General features: G+C 53.5%; 2 protein-coding genes across 20 annotated transcripts in view; one reads left to right on the top strand and one right to left on the bottom strand.

Moving 5' to 3' along the window:
- SYT6 (synaptotagmin 6) overlaps positions 1 to 16,126 on the bottom strand; it is a 63,219-nt gene extending 47,093 nt beyond the window's left edge. For 7 of the 14 annotated variants that reach the window (XR_014844506.1, XR_014844510.1, XR_014844507.1 and 4 more), the window contains exons 1-2: positions 11,192 to 11,555; positions 396 to 661 (exon numbers count right to left, since the gene is read on the bottom strand). Coding sequence is in view for 4 of the 14 variants with exons in the window: in XM_021090021.2 (XP_020945680.2) it covers positions 396 to 661; positions 11,192 to 11,536 (611 nt within the window). In the remaining 10 variants the exon portion in view is untranslated. Of the gene's footprint in view, positions 1 to 395; positions 745 to 11,191; positions 11,595 to 12,452 lie in introns of those variants that run through there. The other 7 variants (XR_002343499.2, XR_014844513.1, XR_014844512.1 and 4 more) reach the window with 4 other exon arrangements.
- Positions 1 to 19,543, top strand: part of LOC110260341 (uncharacterized) — a 365,599-nt gene that overhangs the window by 116,806 nt on the left and 229,250 nt on the right. The gene's annotated exons all lie outside the window — the stretch shown is intronic.

The following is a 19,543-nucleotide window of genomic DNA, read 5'->3' as shown; positions in this document are numbered from 1 at the left end:
TACAGTCGCTGTCGTGCGGGGAACGCACAATGTTAGGACTGTCCTGCTCCATCTCCCACGCACTGCGGTTCCTTCGAGAGGCTGTACTGCCACAGCCCAGACCCACCGAGAACTTCTGCGCCTCTGCCGGAAGTCCTTCCTTCCCTCCACACCAGCCGACCCCTGCCCCCCACCCACATCCCGGGGCTGCCCACCTGCACAGCCCCCCACCTCAAAGTTTCCCTCGCCCAAGGTCACCCCTGGGGCCCCCTTTCTAGCTGGTCCCCCGCGGGGGAGCTCGTCCTCTGCCGTGATCTCCCGCCAAAGCGCACGTGCGGTTATTTCTGGGCTGGAATCTCAATTCCTGCTTTGGCTACAGGAAGGTCAGCGCAGGGAAGGGAGGGTCCCCCGCTCACCTGGTGGATGACGCTGGCTCTGTGGTCTGTCGCTGCAGCCGCGTGTGACGCATGATGTGCTCCTTGACGGACATCTGCACCTCGGCCGGAATATCTGGGGACGTGTGGCTGATCTTGACGGCTGCCTCTAGGAAGCCGAGGCTGCTGGGGTCCTTCAGCTTGTCTGCCATGCTGCCCCTGGCGCTGGGGCTCGGGAGGGCCTCGGGGGAGGGGTTAGCAGAGGAGGGGCTGGAGGCCTCCTTGTTCCTCCAGGGCGTCCAGCACAGCTTCCAAAAGAGAAAGAGAAAAACTGCCACCAGGGCCACGCCACACACAATAACTACCACTGCCAGGAGGCTGACAGAGGGGCCTGCCCTCAGCCAGGCAGGGAGGGGACAGAGACAGACAGAGGCGGGGAGACGCGGGGAAGGGTGTTCCAAGAGGGGCCACACAGAAGGGACAGAGACGGAAGAAGAGAAAAGAGTGGTCATGAGAAAGCTGCCCACGCAGAGGGGGGGACGGTTGTAGGGGTAACGGTCCACCTTGGGAAATAGCTGCAGCCACGTCCCCTCCGGCTCTGGCTCCGGCTCCCCCCACCCCCCACCAGCCTGGGGAGCACCTGGGCCTCCTCCCCGGCTCCCCGCGGGCAAGTGCATGGGGAAGGGAAAGTAATTGAAATAGCAGCCTAAGCAAATGTGCAAATTCGTGAAGCATTCACATGTGGATGCTGTTTGAATTTCTATTAGAGCGTTACTCTGGCCGGAGTAGAGCAGAGCCGGTTTTTGTACACAGCTCTCTTCCTCCACAGGCTGCAAGACCTTGGGGACCCGAGGCTGGGCTCCCTCGTCCTCTCCCCTTACCCCGCACCCACCAGGAACTAATATATAGTTACTGGATTGACTTGAGGTGAATGAGATAGGGCGTAATCTCGAGAGTGGGGATTAGATCAACTGCATCTTCTGCACGCCCAGAGCTTTGCACACAGTAGGCTCAATAAACACTTGTATTGAATGGGAGCCCGAGCCACACAGTTTAACTTCAAGGATAAATACAAATGATTCCGATAGCCATTTTTTCCATTCCTGTGGCTATGTGAGAGCTTAGCTGGAAAGCGTTTTTTTTGGGGGGGGGAGGGGGGAGGCGCACACGCAGCATATGGAAGTTCCCAGGCTAGGGCATACACCACAGCCACAGCAACGCCAGGTCCGAACCATGTCTGCAACCTACACTGCAGCTCACGGCAATGCCAGATCCTTAACCCACTGAGCGAGGCCAGGGATCAAACTTGCATCCTCATGGATGCTCGTCACATTTGTTTCCCCTGAGCCACGATGGGAACTCCAAAGCAGGTATTTTTGAATGTGATGGCTGCTCCAGAGGGGAGTGTTCACTGTCCCACCTCCAGCCCTCCTCTGCCCCAGCAGGCTGCCCATTACCCCAGGTGAGCTGTGAACGAGGCCTCCACCCCACCCTTAGGAGTGAGCCTTTGAGCCAAGGGCTGCTCTTACTGTGAGAGGTCAGAAGGCCTTGAACCAGTGGGTTTGCACAAAGGTCACGAGTAGACAAAGCCAGCAGAAGAGTCTTGTTTGGCTTGCACGATGCTTGGGAAATTGAGCAATCCCATCATCACCATTGTCGTCATCACACAGATTCCTGGCTTCTCTGGGAAAGGCCTAAGGACCTGGCATCTGGACCCGTGCTCCTACATGGTGGGAACTGGTGATGCCCTTGGGAAGGGTGGCTGCTCAGCAGCTGCACTCCCTGTTATCTGCCTGGCCCCTGCAGGCCTCTCGACTGTCCTGTCCCAATGCTTTAAGACTCTTGGGATTTAAGGTGAGAAATGACCCCCAAGTACTGAGATCAGGCTGTGCTTTTGCAGATGGGAGCTGTGGTCCAGAGAAGGGACTTGCCTGGGCAGGGGGGTGAGGGGCGGGCGGTCACAGGTCAGACAGACCCTGGACCAGGATCTAGATGTCCACTGCCCTACTCGGGGCTTGTTTTACTGTCGCAGACTGTCCCTGGTTAAACTGTAGGCTACTATAACCCTGTGGCTTTTGTATTTATCTGACTCAGGGCTCAGTACAGAAACTGGTGCATGAGAATGAATGGGTGAATCAATCAATCCATCAACAGCACATAAAACAGCTGTCATTATCTCTCAACCAACATGGACTGAGCACTTGCCACGTTCCAGGTGCTAAACTAGGCTGAGAGTACAGAAATGCCTGGTCCCTCCTGGGCGGGGATCACACATATTCCCACAGCACACAGGCCCCTGGGAAAGCGGTCCCTCCAGAGGGATCTGAGAAGGAGGCTGAGACATCAGCCACCCTCTCTGGGGAGCCAGCACTGCCCCTGACCGCACTGGCTGTAGGGTACCACCTTCAGGAATAGGGAGTAAGAGCACAGGATCCTCAAGTCCTTAGCCACCTAGCCCAGCCCCCAGGCCCCTGCACAGAGACACAGGAGCCTTTCCCAGCACAGGAACTGAGGTGAGTCAGCCAGAGACTGGCAGGGACCAGGAAAGCTGCTTCTAAGTTAACGTCTAAAGGTCTCCAATCCTGGCGTGCATGTATCCTGGCAATCCAAGAGGAAACATGATCAGATTGCTTGAATATTCGTTCATTGTCTTAAAAAGAAGAAATCAAACGTATAATATACAGGTTGATAGTGATGGGAATGATAGCATTTGGTTATTGGATGTAGTCAAGGAATTGAACATGACTGCGTCCTAGGTACAAAGGGCTTTTTAGGTATTCGCTCGTTTCGTAGTCTCCAGTGACATAGGTAAGATGATTATCCTCATCTCGCAGATGAGGAAACCGGGGGTTCAATAGATTTGCCCAGGGTCACACAGCTCCTAAGTGTTTGGACTGAGATACAACCCAGACCGTTCAGGTCAACACCACCCACCCGCCTCGCCCCGTGTATGTGTATAGAATGTGGGAACAAATACATGCAGATTGGAGGTCTTAGATCAAAATAAATGTTGCTCTTAGGAGCTCCTGATCTAAATGGTTCCGAGACCATCTCTTTAGCCCCCACCTAGACCCCAGGGTCCACCAGGAGCGCTACTGCAGATACACCCGTCTTTCTTCTACGTAACCAGCCGTCTCTAGGCCCTTCACATCTGTTCCATGACAGCTGTTCCGGGTGCCTTCTCTGCACTATGAATCACCTGAAAACAAAAGGTATTTCTAGGGTTTTGCTTTCCTTTGATCATACCTCTTACTTGCTCTGGTAATAATTAGAATTTTAATGAGAAAGGGGGAGAAATGGGGGGGAATCCAGAGAGCAGAGAGTGCATTTGAATGTTCAGCCTGAAAAAAAAAAAATGAATTCATAAATGAAAAGAGAGGTGGAGGAATCAATTTTTCCTCGGTGTGGTTGCTATTTTGAATGCGTCTCCACGTGACCCCCGGCTCCGGTTCCCTGGGAGCTGTGATTAGGGAAGGCGGAGGTATGGATTATCAGGACTCAGCACCCAGCACTCAATACTGGCTGGGTAAGACTAGGGGCCCCTTCCTCTCCTGGAAAATCTTCTTCCAGGGGATCTCACAGAGAGGCCATGCAAGGAGAACTACGCCCTGATGCTGGGTGGGTTCACTCCCACGGGGGAGCAAGGTGGTGAGCCAGGCTGGGAAGAGCAGAATGAGGCCTGGGTGGGCATGACTGGACGGGAGTTAGCCCCTCTAAAATCACGACCTGTGCCCTTGAACTCGGCCAGCCCGAAGAGCCTGGCTGAAGGTACACTGAGGCTCCTGGATGGCCCAGGGCTGTCCAAAGGCCCCGATGGGAGTTCACGTCGTGGCGCAGTGGTTAACGAATCCGACTAGGAACCATGAAGTTGCGGGTTCGATCCCTGCCCTCGCTCCGTGGGTTAAGGATCCGGCGTTGCCGTGAGCTGTGGTGTAGGTTGCAGACATGGCTCGGATCCCATGTTGCTATGGCTCTGGCGTAGGCCGGCCGCTACAGCTCCGATTGGACCCCTAGCCTGGGAACCTCCACATGCCGAGGGAATGGCCCAAGAAATGGCAAAAAGACAAAAAACAAAAAAAAAGGCCCCGATGACCTGCAGTATGGGCCTTCCTACCCACCGGGGCCAACCCACCAGGATGTGTTGCCCTAGTGTAAATCCAGGGGCACAGGCAGCCTTTGAAGCCTTATTCTCACTCATGTCTTTTTCTGGGGGGGGTCTTTTTGTCTTTTCTAGGGCTGCACCCACAGCACAGGGAGGTCTCATTCATGTCTTTTTTGAACTTCAACCCTGTGAAGCGAATAGAGATTTGATGGGCAGCTCAGCCACCTTTTAAATCCTGACCCAGTGCCCTTCATGTTTATGCCAGACACTAGCTTCGTGACAAGAGAGAGGTGAGCCTCTAGGAAGGGAGAAAGCCCTTAGCACAGCACTGAAAGAGAGAAAGAACTTTGTTTGTATTCGTATTCTTCCTCCCTCTTTTTCCTTCTTTAATTTCTCTTCAGCCTGGAGAGAAAGAGGCCTTGCCCTGGAGTCAGACTGGGCTCCTTCAATGTCCATCTCTACTGGTTTCAAACTGTGACTTTTCATCTCTCTCAGGCTGCTTTTCCTCGTCTGTAAAATGGGGATAGTGATAGGATCTACCTCGGAGGGTCGTTGTGGGATTGAAATGAGATCGAGTATATCAGAAGGGCTAAGGACAATGCCTAGAAGGTAGTGAACCTTCTAGTAAATACTAGCTATGTCTACTAGGCTTAGCTAGTTCAGCCCAGTTTTGTTTTGAACATCCCCTAGTTTTGAAATTTGTTTCGTGGGCAGAACACGTGCAAACCATGGACATTAATAAACAGCTTTAACTTTATAAACCAGAGGCAATCTTACTGGTAGACCTAAAACCAGGGGCAATCTTACTGGTAGACCTAAAACCAGGGGCAATCTTACTGGTAGACCTAAAACCAGGGGCAATCTTACTAGTAGACCTAAAACCAGGGGCAATCTTACTAGTAGACATAATATAACTATGTCATAGGTAGGTAGAGCTCCCAGTACCTCAAGACATACTGTGTGCTGTATCAAAGATCTCACTCTCCAAGTTTCTCTGTCAATACTCATTTGCTTGCTGCTTGTTCAGTTGTTTTGTCATTACCGTCACCAGCCAGCTGGTGAATAGGAGCAAGCTCCAAAGGAATAAGAAGAAATTTGGGGAAGAAAAATGTACAATTGAGAACATGCTATGCTTTTGCAAAGTTTTCTTGGAAATTGGGGAAAAGAAGTCTGTAATTTAATATCCGGTGTGAAACTTTTGCACTCAGGCATCAGAGGAGAGCAGTATTCAGCGGGCACCTGATTTGGGAAACCATACTGGCCAAGTACCCAGCTGCCTCTAGGAGAGCAAACAGGCATGGAAGTTGGCTTCGGAAATACCCAGTGGCCCGGCGCTGTGCAGGGCACCTGGCTTCTAGCCTTGGCTGGGGAAATGGACCTCACTGGGTGCTCGGACACCAGGCACACATCTCAGCTGAGCACCAGTGCCAGAATCCATCCGCATTTCTAAATGTATGATCTTGAGCAAGTAACTTCACTTCTCCAAGCCTTGGTGTCCTCTTTTACTTAATGGGGATTCTAATTATCCCTCCCTCACACAATCATTGCAAATATTAAATAATCTAAGGCTTTGAGCACAGTGCCTGCATGCTCCCAAAAGTAAGCTGCTATTATTTCTCCCTGGTTTTTGTTTTTATTGGAGGATCATTGTTTCCCGGGTACTGAACGGGCCCAAAGCTTGGCCATCTCAAACAAGGAAGGAGGACCCAGGACCAGAGGGCAAAGCGTCTGAAAGACCTCAGGCCCCTTCTCTCCTGGGAAGTTAAGATCCCCCTGAATGCCATCAGGGCAGCACTTGCTTGTCACCTTAAGTGAGACTGTCTGGCGGGGGTGATGGCTCATGGCCTCCTTCTCCCTCTGGAAAACGGTAGGCTATTAATTAGCAATGCAGGGCTTTTCTTATCTCCCCACTGACACGTCTTTCTCCAGAGATAGAGCCCTGGTGTCCCAGTGTCCCCTCCCCTTCTCTCCACCCATAGTGTTAGGATTTATCAGCAGTTCTTATCGCTTGCTATTGTTCCCACTTTTCTAATGGGTTTCCATGTTGGGAAGATCTACTTTGTAATAGTAACAGGCATTCTCGCTCACAGACTGTAATTGAAAAGATAAACTGGGGAGAGGAAGTGAAAAGAAAGGACCATTTTCCTGGCTGCTCCCAGAGCTGGAGAAGCCTGGCTTCCAGGCCTGGGCTGCTGATGGACCTCAGAAACAGGCAGTGCCCGGCTCTGTTGGGCAGGCGCTGCTGGGCAGGTGCTACATCGGCCAAGGGGCTCCCATTCAGACACAGAGACATAGACCAGCACAACCCAGAGACCAGATAGCAAGAAACTCAAAGCCTGGAAGGAACAGTGTCTAGCCCAGGAAAGGAAAAGACTCTAGACAGAACCATTAATACTAGTAATATTAGTTGTTTATTTCTATAGTGGGCACAGTGCCCCTTATATTATCTCATTTACTTTCATTTACTCATTTTTTTTTTTTTTTTTTTTTTAGGGCCATATGTGAGGCATATGGAGAGGTCCCCAGGCTAGGGGTCAAATTAGAGCTGTAGCTGCTGGCCTACGCCACAACCAAGCGATGTCAGACGCGAGCCGCATCTGCGACCTGCACCACAGTCACAGCAACGCCCGATCCTTAACCCACTGAGTGAGGCCAGGGATTGAACTTGCGTCCTCATAGATACTAGTCAGATTCGTTTTCTGCTGAGCCACAACGGGAACTCCCTCATTTACTCTTTACATCCTCCCTAAAAAATTAATATTCACTTCTCAAAGATAATGTTTGTGTGTGTGTGTTTTTTTTTTTGGCCACGCCGTGGCATATGGAGCTCCCCGGCCAGGGATCAGATCTGAGCCACAGCCTTGAACTAAGCCACAGCTGTGGCAACACCGGATCCTTAACCCGCTGTGCTAGACCAGGGGTTGAACCCATGTTCCAGGGCTCCCAGGACGCTGCACATCCCATTGTGTCACAGTGGGAGCTCCTCAAAGATAAATTAACTAAACTTAGAGATGTTAAGAAAGTAACTTGTGCAGAGCTGGGATCCGAATCTGGGCCTTCCTGATGCCAAAGCCTAGGCTCTTGAGCCAGACCTCTTGAGCCAGGGGTCGGGACGCCTCTGAGGGAACTGCAGAGGCGACAGCTGGGCAGAGAAGCTGGGGAGGCATTTCTTCACTCTAATTGGGAGAGGGCGGAAGGCATCACTACCCTTTGGCCGGACCCTCTGAACCCGGACAGAACTTTGGGGACTAGGCTTGGGACCAGCCTGCTCATGCCCCATCTCTTTCTTCTTCCCTGGAAAGTGCAGACACTATAGCCACCCAGCAAATAACCACTGGCCCCCGGAAAAGGTCCATCCAGAGATGTACCTGAGAAATACCTGAGTGTGTGTGTGTTGGGGCAGCAGGGGCTATTCTGTTCTGAGGCTCACAGTCTTCTTCCATTAATAATAAACTCTGCTGTGGCTTGTAAATGTATTAGGAGAACCTGGTGTAATTAAAATTCAGGTTGTGGGGAGGGGGAGCAGAAAGCCTTTGCTTCCTTTCCTTCTTTCAGAGATCCAGGCCGAACTACCGATGGGGATAATTAGCAGAGTCCAAACAGAGAAGGAATTAATGCTCTCGGAAAAGCTGTGATGAGGAGAGACAATGCTGGGCTAATTACGGCCGCACCAAGCTTTATGACTGGGCCCCGTTTCCACCATCATTAGGGGACTCAGGGATAAATTGGAGACTAATGTGGAGTGTTACGGCTAACAGAGCATTGACATTAATTTAGCAATTATTAGTATTATTTTTTTGGCAAATGGTAACTGTACCTCTCTGCCCGATTGGTCAGGCGCGTGGCCCCTCCGAATGGGGCAGTCAAGGCTGGGGTGATGCGGGGAGAGGCAGACAGAAAGCCAGATCCTTCTCCCTCTGCCTCCCTCACCCAGTTCATACCTGCAACTAGTGAGAAGAGAGGTCTGCCTGGGTCCTCACGGAGGAGAAAAAGTTCAGTGCTACCCACCGCCCCCAGTAGAGAGAAGGGAGGGAGCGGGTAGCAACACACCCGGAGCGCCCAGAGCTGGATGCCAGGCTAACTTCTACTTTCAGCCCCTCTGCTTTCATTTCCTGAGGGTGGCTGAGCCCTTCGGTTTTTAGAGGCTTCTCCTCCAAAGCTGGACCAGCAGAGGCGCCACCTGGCTGGGTCAGGACTTTCTCTTACCCTGCGTCCCCCTACTCCAGAGAGCCCTACACAGACCTAAAGAAACCTGGCCTGATCCAGATGCCTCCGTCTGAGTCCTAATTATTGGTAGTCACACGTTATACCCACAGTCTGTTGGTGGGATCATGTTAGACTAGTCAGAAGAGCACACATCTTCTGCACAGAGCTCAGAGGGATGCAGCATTCCGGATCTACCTCCCCCGACTCCTGAAGTCCCCACACAGAACTTCTAGACCTCTAAAGCCAAAGGCTCTGCAACTCCTAGATACTGGACCCTGGTTCAGGAATCCCAATGCACAAGACACATCACAGCATCCAAATACCATCATCATGGGTTCAGAAGGATTGTGCATTGCACCTTCCCCCAAGGAAGGCAAAGTCTGCAGAATTCCTTCCTTCCATCAAGGAGTGAGGGAGTGGCTGACTCTTCAGTTATAGAAGCAGGACGCTTGTGTTTTGATGAAATGCTGTGTATTTCACTTGGCATCACAAGCAGGAAAAATATTATCAGCGCTGCGAAAGGCCAACCTCAAAGCCAGGAGGCTGAATCACAGAACCTCTCCAGAGTCATTGGGAAAGTGAACGAACATCACATACATCCCATGGTCATAGGTAAGCCAAAGAATAACCATTCCTGGCTGCCAGCCTGGGAGGGGCAGGGCAGCTCAGGCTCTCCAATAGATTCCTGCACTTTCTGGAACAACACTGTGCCTCTGCTTACTACCTTGAGAACTATGCTACTAGAACCCATGCTCCCCAGACCTAACACTCTGCAACTTGGCCACGTAAAAAGTACATTCATCTCCATAAGACAAATGACACAAAGAAAGGTGGAGAACGGCCTGCCAGTATCCACTGAAGGAGGTAGGGGTGGGTATTAGGAAGGAAAGCAGACCCTTCACTTTTAGAGTTTTTAAAGAAAGATGGGACTTGCTTTTAGCTTGGACAGTTTGTGTAGAGATGTTCCCCCGTCAGGGTCTGGCTGAGATTTCCTGGGCAATTCCTAGCACAGACCTTGGTGTATAGGAGGGTCCCGGTAAATGACAGTAGAGTCTGAATCTCGGTGGTTGACTCTCAGGGTGTTACTAGAAATCCCATAAGCTTGAGACTTAGGGAAGGAGGAAGGCAGGGGGAAAAACACTCAATGGGTAAAGGAAACTGGGCATGCTCTAGTCACTTGCATTTTTCATGAAACTGCAAATGAAAAGATGCAGCATTTCTCTGACTGGAGAATCTGGACCCAGACAGTGGCTCTGAGATGCAGGGAGTTGGCTGGAAGGGAGGGCACTTGGGGACCTGGTCCCAAATTCCACAGCATCTCCCCCAGACCCCCTGCTCACTGAACCCCTCCAACCCCCGCAATTCCAAAGCCATGCCCGACCAGTCTCTTTCTTCTCCTTCAATCAAGGGTCTCCTTCTGCCTGCTCCATCCGTTTCAGCCCCCCAGCTTGGTCCCCGGGCTTCCTGAGGCTTGTGACTCAGCAGCCAAAGTTAAAGTTCCCCAGGGCTGACAACTCAAGCTTGCTTTCTGAAGCAGCCTGCGGGGAAGGCATACTGATTCTTCTGGGCCTTGGGGCTCTTACTTCTCAGCCTTCTCTCACCCCCAGCCTGGCCATCCAGCTACCCACCATTCCAGACTATGAGGCCTCCCTCTGGAGTCAGAACACTAGTATCGCCCTGCATCGGGATGTGCCACAACACATATGCCAGTGCCGTGCCCCCCGCCCCTAACGGCATTTCTCCCCTGAACAGGAGGAACAGCCTCCATCCCAGGTGGAACTCGACAGGTGTGCTCTCACCTTGAATTAGCCGCTTTAGGGTCTGAGGGGTCAGAATCCCCTGGAGATGAATCATTGGAGGAAGAGATGGAAGGGAGCTGGGGAGGCAGGCAGGAAGAAAGCCCCTGACTCGGGAAACGTTTTGTGTCTGTTGGGTACAGGGAGTTGGGTGGTGCAGGAGGTGATGGCACCAGAGAACCAAAGTCTAATAATGCCAGCTGGGCCTAATACATTCTGAGGTTCTTCAAGAAGAATCAACCTCTCGAACCTCCATCATTGTACCACCCTCTAAAAGTTCTTCTGCATGTCTAACCTCAATCCCATCTGCTGCAGTAATCGACCCATTGATTAAACAGGCCAGAGCCAGAGAGAGGGAGAAAGAGAGAGCAGCGCCCCCTACAACTCACACACGGCCAAAGTGGGCTCCACCCACCCAAGGCTGGACACAGCCCCCTCACACACACAAGCCTCCCACGGGCCCACTCCCCCGCTTCCTCTCCCCTATCCTCGAGGCCCGTTCCTAACCCAGGACCTCTCTCTATGTTCGACCTTTAACCTCAAGTGAAAACAGGGCCCTGGAACCTGCGGCCCCAGGGGAGCTTACCCCACCTGTACCTCCTCCCCAAACCGCGGCATCCGTCCCCGCTTCTGGTCCCAGGAGAAGCGCAGGGAGACGAAATTCCCGCCTCCAGCGGCCCCCTCCTCGCTTTCCCGCGCGGATGGTGCGCAGCCGCGGGGCGACCCCCGCGTACCTTTAGGCCCAGCGCCGCTGAGGTCAGGGTCGGGGTACCAGGAGGGCTGGAGTCTGCGGAGCCCAAGGAACCCGGGCGTCTCGGTCCCCGCAGGATCTCCCCACCTCCACTCCGCATTCTCTCGAGGCTTCGCACTGCCTCCAGCCTCTTCCCCCCGGAGGGAACGCGACCTGGTGCCCCTCCCGCCCAGGACCCTCCAGACGTCGGGATCCGGACAAAGAAGCCCGGCTGCAGCGGGCGAGCGCGGCCGCGCGGCGCCGGTGCCGCAGGTAAATACCCGCGGCCGGCCGGCTGCCACGCCACCCACCCTCCCGCGGCTCCGGCCGCCAGGGCGCGACACGCCATTCCAGCTGTCGCGATTCCCGGGAGACGCCGCAGCTGTGCGCCGGGCCCCGGCCCCGCGGGGCTCGGGCTCGGGACTCACCGGCTCCGGCGGGCTCGGCTCGGCTCGGGCTCCCGCCTGGGCTCGGCGGCCGCCTGGGGCTGCGTCCGGCGCAGGGTCCGCGCCGTTCGGGCAGGAGGCGCCCGCTTGGCAAAGTCGGCGAGAGGCAGCGGCTCAGTCGCGCACCGGCCCCCGAGTCCGAGTGAGTCAGAGGGAGACCGAGGGAGCGAGTTATAGGGGCGGGGGGTGGGCGGGAGGACGCGGCGACACCCTCCCCCACCCCGCCCCCCGCCGCCCCCCCGCCCCCCGCCGAGACGCAGAAAGCCGCCGGCAGCCGGAGACACCCGGACACAAAGACCTCGTGCCAGCCGCAGACCCAAGTTTCTCCCCGAGAGACCCAGGGGCTCTCGGGCCGCCTTCCCCGAGAGAACAGATACACTGACGGACAGACCGACCGGCGGACCCCGGGACCTCGACACCGGCCAAGAGATGAGTTTACTTCCTCAGCCGGGATGTCCTTGGTCTGCTGCTCGCCCCATGGACCCCTCCCCTGGCAGATCGCCCGCTGGGCGAGTGGAAAGACGCGAGGGAAACTGAGGCCCTTAGGGCACCGCGTCCCTGGAGCCCGCTTTCCGCGGGGACCCCGCAGAGTCTCACGGGAGGGGGCAGGGGGGATTCTGTCTCTCCCGGTCCCTTTCGTGTCTCTCCACTTGCCCTGAGGGCGATAGGCCAGGGCACTGGACCAGGCTGGATCCGAATCCCTAATCCCGAGCCGGAGTTCTCCATCTGGGTTCCGGGGTTCCGGGCCCGCGGCTTTGGAGAGCTGGGACAGCCAGGGCGAGAAGCTAGGAAGGGAGGGGGCCTCGGCTTTCCTGTTACCTGAGTCGGCTGCGCTCGGACTCCGCTCTGGGGGCTCTAGCTCGAAGCTCCGACAAGTCTCCACGTCCAGCCCGAGCGGGGGCGGCCGGGCCCGGCACAGCGAGGCCAGGACCGCGAGCGCCGCCTGGCACCGAGGCTCCCCGGTCCCCCACACGCCGCTCATGCCCGGGACACCCAGGCCCTCCAAGCAGCCGCCCAAACCCGCGCCGCGGCCGGAGTGGGGCGGGGCAAGACGGCCTCAAGAAGACCCTCCCCGCAGCAGCCCCCTCCGGCTCGGTTCAGCTTTTAATCACTTCCCCGCAGGGTCTCCGCCCCTCACGTGGCATCCCGCGGCAGCTGGCAAGTCTGGCGCCTCACGGCCGCCCCCTCTACACTCAGCGACCGGTCTGAGTCCGGGCGGTTCAAGGCTGGGAGCCAGGTTGTCCCGCATCCTGGAGGGTGCAGGACCCAGGAAAGAGCCTGGGATCTGGTTCCGCATCCACTGCCTGGAGTGACCTTAAGCCTTTCTGAGCCTCAGTGTTTCCTCTCTGTAAAAGGGGTATAATAATTACGAGTGTTTCACGGGCTGCCTGGGGATATAAAGATGATGTTTGTGAAAACACTGGGTAGATTGCCACATACCACACAAGTGGTAACGAAATAGATGAACCTTCTACGGAAAGAAGAATGACCCCGCTGGGGGCAGGAGGACCTTGGCCAAGGTTTCTGATGGGAGAAGTTAGACTTGCTCCAGCTCCTGGCTTCGGAGGCAGAAGACCCTAAGACCGCGGGGCGATGCGAACTGCAAAAAGACTTTCTGAGCCCCGCAATCCTGCGGTCCGCGGTACCCGCACGTTGCTATGGCGACGGGAGGCAGCGGCCGTCTCTCTCCATGGCAACCGGAGGGGAAAGTTTCTGCCGAATAGGAATGGGGGGCGTTTCAAGAGGGCGCTCGGTTCCCGCCAGACCCATCTCCCCGCAAAGGTGCAACACAATCGGAGATGATGAATCTTGCTAATAAGTGTAACAAGGGCCAGAAAGACCGAAAACTGAAACGAAAGATTGAGGCTAGACCGGGCAGAACTCTCTTCCAGGAATTGTGGTGTGTGGCCTAGGAGCAGGTTGACTGAGGAACTCCTACATGCCTCAGTCAGCCCTGGAGGTCTGTGGACAGCCACCAGGTCGCAGCCCTGCGGTGGTCCTGTCATAAAAGTCTTGCTTTCTGGGCTGGTAGGAGGGTGGGCCCCTTCCTCTGTGGGATTCACCTGACACTCCAGGCTCAGGCCCCTTTGCCTTCCGCAGCTAGGAAGGAAACTTTATCCGGAGCCTCTGGAAGCCGCGGGGCTGGTGTGTACCCGGGTGGTGGGTGGAGGAGGAGGGTCTTTCCTCCTAATTAACACGCTAATTGGAAGTGGCTTGGGCAGTGACTCAGGTTCCGGAGGGAGGAGATTCGGAGCGCCAGCTCTTGGCGGTCTCCACCGTGCGCCATCTGTGCCAGCTGCGCTAGCCAGCCCTTGACAGCGCCGGGCAGCTAGTGCCCCCAAGTACGGAGAGTCAAGCCGAGGCCTAAGAGGACCCTGGCCTAACTTGGAGGTTTTTTCTCTCCCTCTGCGCTTCGCAGCTCTGTCCGCGGTGCTGAAGGCCCCGTTGGTGCAACCGTCTCGTGGGCACTGCGTTAGGGAAGAAGGGTGGGGTGGGCCATTGCGGCGGGTTCAAAGCTTCCACCCAGACTTTAGGAGCTCGCGATATGGAGGAGCTAGGAAAGCAGGCAAGAGGGACTGAGTAGGCATGGTCGTGGCCACACGATGCAATCCAGGCTGCCTTCCTGTGGGAGGTGCTAAACTGCATTCCAAGAACAGGTGAGGCTGTGGAGTCCCCATTCGCCTCCCAGTGCTTTTAGAATCCACCTGAGGAGCCTAGAGGCCAAGTCACTTTTCCCTCCACCACCCAATGCAGAGCTCAGTACCTGGGAGAGACTGGAGCTCAGAGGCCCCCTTGTCACGCGCTCATTAGCAGTTTCCTAGGGAGTAGGTTTGTGTTTATGTAAAATAACAAATGGAGAAGAATCGCTCTCTGCCCATGTTTATGGCAACTCTGCCACTCGGCGGCGACTTATCCCTCCCCCTCTCGAGTTCCTGGGGAAATTTGCAGAACAAAGCGCCTTGTTTTGCCTTTGCAGAGAATGAAAAAAACAAGGTCCGTTCCAAGGGCCCGGGCCGTGATGCAGGGAAATCAATATTTTGCTTTACAACGAGTGAGGGAATTTGCATCTAAACTGAAGGCAAAGGAGCCGGTTCGGAGCAGAGCAGGTGGCAGGAATCGAGAATTAACAGATAATTTCTCATTGTTCCCGGATTCAGCCTCCACACTCGGCAGGCGGTTCTGCGGCGTCTCTGGCGCCTCGGCAGCAGCTCCGGACCTGGCATTTCTCAACTGAACAGGGAGAAAAAGGTTTTGCTCTGATGGGGCTGCTGGAAGGGGCTGGGGCTCCCTGGCCAATCAATAACTATTGAATTTGGTCTGCATAAGTGACTCTGTGTGTGTGTGTGAGAGAGAGAGACAGAGACAGAGACAGAGATCAGAGACAGACACGTGGAGAGGCAGAGGATGAGAGAGACATATAGACCAATATAGGAGATGCAGAGAGAGATACAAAGAAGAAAAAGACACAGAACTGGCATGCATATAAAGCGACACTCATTCAGAAAGAAAGATAAAAGAAAAAATTTTTTTTCATTAAGAGAAAAGCTCTGCCGTAGTTGTTATCTTCTTGCCCTCTCCCCCGCAGTTAATTGCTGATACTTTTGGTCACATCGCCAGCCACAAAGCAGGAAAAAAAAAATCTCCTGGTAAAGATGGGACCTTTTCCTCTCTAGAGCACCCTTTCTGCTACAGGCCCACTCCCCAAACACATCTATGCTTCTTCCCATCTGAAGAGACCAAATTTACACTCTCAGGGTCCTACTCAGACCCAGGGAGGGAAGGAGAGGAGAGAAGTGAAATTATTGCCCATCAGTGCTGTCTCTCAGAGGACGACCATTCTGAGTTTTGGCTGGGGGTGGAGAAGAGAAAGAGGAGCAGAGACAGCTAGCCTGGCCTAGGAGGCTCTGGGTTTGGGTGCACTACGCCCTGGGACAGTTGTGTCCCCAGTCCCCGGTCAGGGCCTTGGTTTCCTTATCTGCAAAACAGTGAAATAGGATAACGGGCTCTTTGAGGCTCCTTCTAGCAACTACACTCTAGGGTTTTAAGTGGGGGGGGGGGGAGAAGGAAGCTGAGCAGGGAAAGGAAGGAAGGGCCAGGGAGCCGTTTTTTCTGGCTATGAAGGAAAGGGGGTGTCTCAGATGGTGGGGCTCACTTTGCACCTCCCCCCCCTCATCACTGCTGCACAGTCATGGCTGGAACATCCTGAGTCTGGAGCCCCCAGGCCAGCCTGCTCTGAAGCAGGAGAAGGGGTTGGAGGTGGGAGAAGAGGCAGAATGAGAGGAGGTTTGAGGCAAAAACCAGGGGCCTCCCACTCCTATGGCCTCCTTGCCTGAGAAAAAGCCCAAGTACCTTTCCCCTGCCTCCTACGCCAGGTCTCTTAGGCAGTGGCCTGACTGCCCTTGGCCAGCCTCCCGCCCTGCTCTGAGCAGCAATGTCCTGTTGAGTTGTGCTACAAATAAAATACATTAAAGAAAAATAATAATTTATAAAAAAAAAAATTAAACCTCAGTAGGAAATTGCTAATGCTGTAGGCGGGAAGAATGAGCTCCTTTGACATGAGCCGATGTGTCATATTGTCTTTCCATCTCAATGCAATTTCTAAATAGGGAGCCCTTTCCCCATTCCCTCCTCCCCTCCAAACCCCCAGCAGAGATGTAAAGGGAGCAGTCTGACGTTCAGAGCTGGATCATCTCATGCGCGGGGAGAGATAGAGAGAAAAAGACACAAGCAGACCCACTGCTTTGCCAAGCAAATCGAAGCCAAGAGGACTCTGATTCAACCTTGAATATCCCTGGATCTCCTCTCCCCGCTGCGCCCATCTCCTGCTTGCCGAGGCATCTGGCTGCTTTCTATGAAGCTTTGAAATTTACCCTAAGAACACAGACATCAGTTGAACCTGTCCTACTGCTGGTGGAGAATGAAGCTGATGTCCTGAATTGGGAGGGTAGGAGTAACTTTGTGCCATTATTTGGAACAAAGCTGTCTATGGAATCCCCATGGGGTTTCTGCCAGAACAGCTTTATCAGTATTTCCAGCAGATACCACCCTGTGCCTCGCACGCCTACACCAACAGAAACTCTAGCCAAAGCTGGGTAATTTCTGCAAACCATGCCCCTCCAAGCCATTACAAGAGTTGTCAGGAATTCCTCTTTGCCTGAAAGGTGCAGAAGACCACACCTGAGTCAATGCCCAGGTGTGTTTGAGACTCCAGTCTTGTTTTTATTCTAGGAAAGGTCCTCGATGATTCAAACTTCTTGAGCAGACGTGATATTTGCCTGTCTCTCGTTCCGTCCCTGTTTCAAGGCCTCACGTCTGTTCTGTGCTTTCTGCTCAAACATAAAAAGAGTTCCAGATCAGATTTGGGAAGGGCTGGACAGGGTTCGATGCTTCCAGCCTGGGTTTGTGGGCTGAAGCAAGCCGGGGACCAGGAAAGCAGATACAGATTCAAGGTCCGAAGGCAATATCATCCCTATAACAGTTTTAGAGCTGGACCTAAACGTGGTGGGTCCAGGGCTTTCTCTGTATTACTCGAGAATGATATTGGAGGGGAAGGGCTGGGAAGGAAGCCAAGTGCGCTCCTCTTCACACTGACCTTGTGTAGAAGAAAGAGCATCAGTTTCGGAGTCACACAGACCTGTGTGTGTGTTCAAATCCTGGCTCTGTCACTTACCAACTGTATCACTTTAAGCTCTCTGAACCTCAACTTCCTCATCTGTAAAATGGGACATATAATACCTGGTTTATGCTGTACAAGGGTGATGTGTTGGGTTAAATGCCTACTATACTGTGACTGATTCATGGCAGGTATTCAACAAGTGCCAGTTCCTATCCCTTTCTTCCTTCTCTCAGGTCATAGAGGGAAAGCCAGCAGGCACATTATCTAGAGGCGAACCCATGCCCTAAAGATTGCCAAGAGAACATTGAGCTCATTTACTTTTTTCTTCTTTTGGGGGCCACACCTGTAGCATATGGAGGTTCCCAGGCTAGAGGTTGCATCAGAGCCTCAGCTGCCATCCTACGCCATCCATCCTCATCCTACGCTGAGAGCTACAGCAACTCAGGATCCAAGCCGCATCTGCGACTACACCACAGCTCAATGAAACGCCAGATCCTTAACCCACTGAGTGAGGCCAGGGATGGAACCCGCATCCTCATGGATGCTAATTGGGTTTGTAACCCACCGCCTCCAAGCCACAGTGGGAACGCCCTCCCTCATTTGGGTTTATAACCACCCTCAGAGGCAGAATGGGTGACTCCATTTGGTAAATGAGGCTATTAAGTGGCTGGTCCCTGGTCACACAAACCAGGAGATAACACACCTGGAATCTAGGGCTTGTGATCCCTGGTGAGTATCCCTCCTTTCTACTGGGGAGGATGGTGAGGGTGTGAATAATGTTTTTTCTTTTACAAAAAGGTTATAATATTTTAAAATTGACTTCATAGTAAATAGAAGATATTCGGAAAGAAATTACAGAAGAGTGAAAGATTCTCTCCTGTGTCTCTTTGCGAAGGTCCTGGCCCCCTGACCTTACCCGGCAATTACCCCTTAGGCCCAGTTGCTGGTCTAGAGGAATGAGAGTGTTGTTGATAAAACCCAGCGACAGCTTCCTGGCTCAGGACATGCTTGGCTGCTTCACTCGTGACAAAGACAGGACTCCTCAGAGGGCAGCTTGGGGAGTCTCGGCAGCAGCCGGGCTGGGTCCTGCAGTCACAGCCCAGCTTCCAGGAAAGGGCCAAGCTGAGATTCTTGTAAGACCAGGACCCCAAAGACTGGAATTATCCCCAAGGAGCCTGGAGAGAGAGAGTTTGTAATCTCAGGCCTCTGGCTGTGCCACTAATGAAAAGAAACCAGATAAAATGCCAAAACTAATTAAGGTGACAAATCCGAAAAGGCCCTGTCAAAACTAGGAAGTCTTAATCCTTGATTTCAATGGAACCCAAGCAGCAAGAATCAACACAACGTGCTTTGGGTCAGAGACCTACAGCCCCCCTGTGCAATTGAGGGGCCAGAGCCCCTGGAGAGAACAAATCTGTTCCCTAAATTTTAGCCTCCGACCATTCAGTGGAATAAATGTCTCTTTCCAGCCCAGCCCCCAAGCCTCATCTACGTATCTGCTGTGTGCCAAAAGTACAGTCAGTGGTTTTCCTGACTCAGCCCCCACCTTTATTCCCACTCCTGTACATTTATAAAGTGGTATGCTTTGCACAACACTCTCACATATGTTGTCTCATTTCCTACTCATATTATTATCTTCCTCTCCCTGGTGAGGTCTCAAGAGAGGCTAAAAACAACTGACTTGGGATCACAGCTAGCAAGTGGCAGAGCCAGAAGTTGGGCCTCTCTTTTCACATTCATCCATCCATCCATCCATCCACCCATCCAGCATTTATTGAGGTACTACCAAGAGCCAGTTCTATGCATCATCTGAGGCCAGAGCTGATGGGAAATAACAGAGTGTGCAGAGCCCTAACCCCATGGGCTCTGTCCCGGCGGAATGCACAGAATGAGTTGTGGAGAGAGGCCACATGTGAAATTGGTTTAAAATGAGTTCTTTGACCTCTTTGCTGCAGGGTCACCCATGCCCACATCGACTGGGGAATTCTCTCCGGTGGCGTGTCTCTCTCTGGGTTTCCCTCCTTTCCAGATTCTCTCACTCTCTCCTCTGCCTCCTCCCACCCATTCCATTTTCTCCAGGGTTCAGCTCTCACCCCTTCTTCCTTCTGTCTCTGCACATTCTGAGTGATCTCATCCGCTCCGAGGGCTTTAAACACTAAGTGGTAGTAATGGTACGAAAGGCGTACCCAGACTTACTCTGTTTCAGGGTCTATGCTGCTCGCTTAGTATGGATTCCAACAACCCTATTATTATCTGTAGTTTATAGGTACCAAGTGACGGAGCCAGGGCCCAG

The sequence above is a fragment of the Sus scrofa genome, chromosome 4 (assembly GCF_054392235.1).
Source record: "Sus scrofa isolate SSC_HxYL_T2T_F1_AM1 chromosome 4, Sscrofa_HxYL_maternal_Yorkshire_Landrace_v2.0, whole genome shotgun sequence".
Classification (NCBI taxonomy): domain Eukaryota; kingdom Metazoa; phylum Chordata; class Mammalia; order Artiodactyla; family Suidae; genus Sus; species Sus scrofa.
Note: the sequence above shows the minus strand (reverse complement) of the source record. Positions and strands in the feature narration are given on the sequence as shown.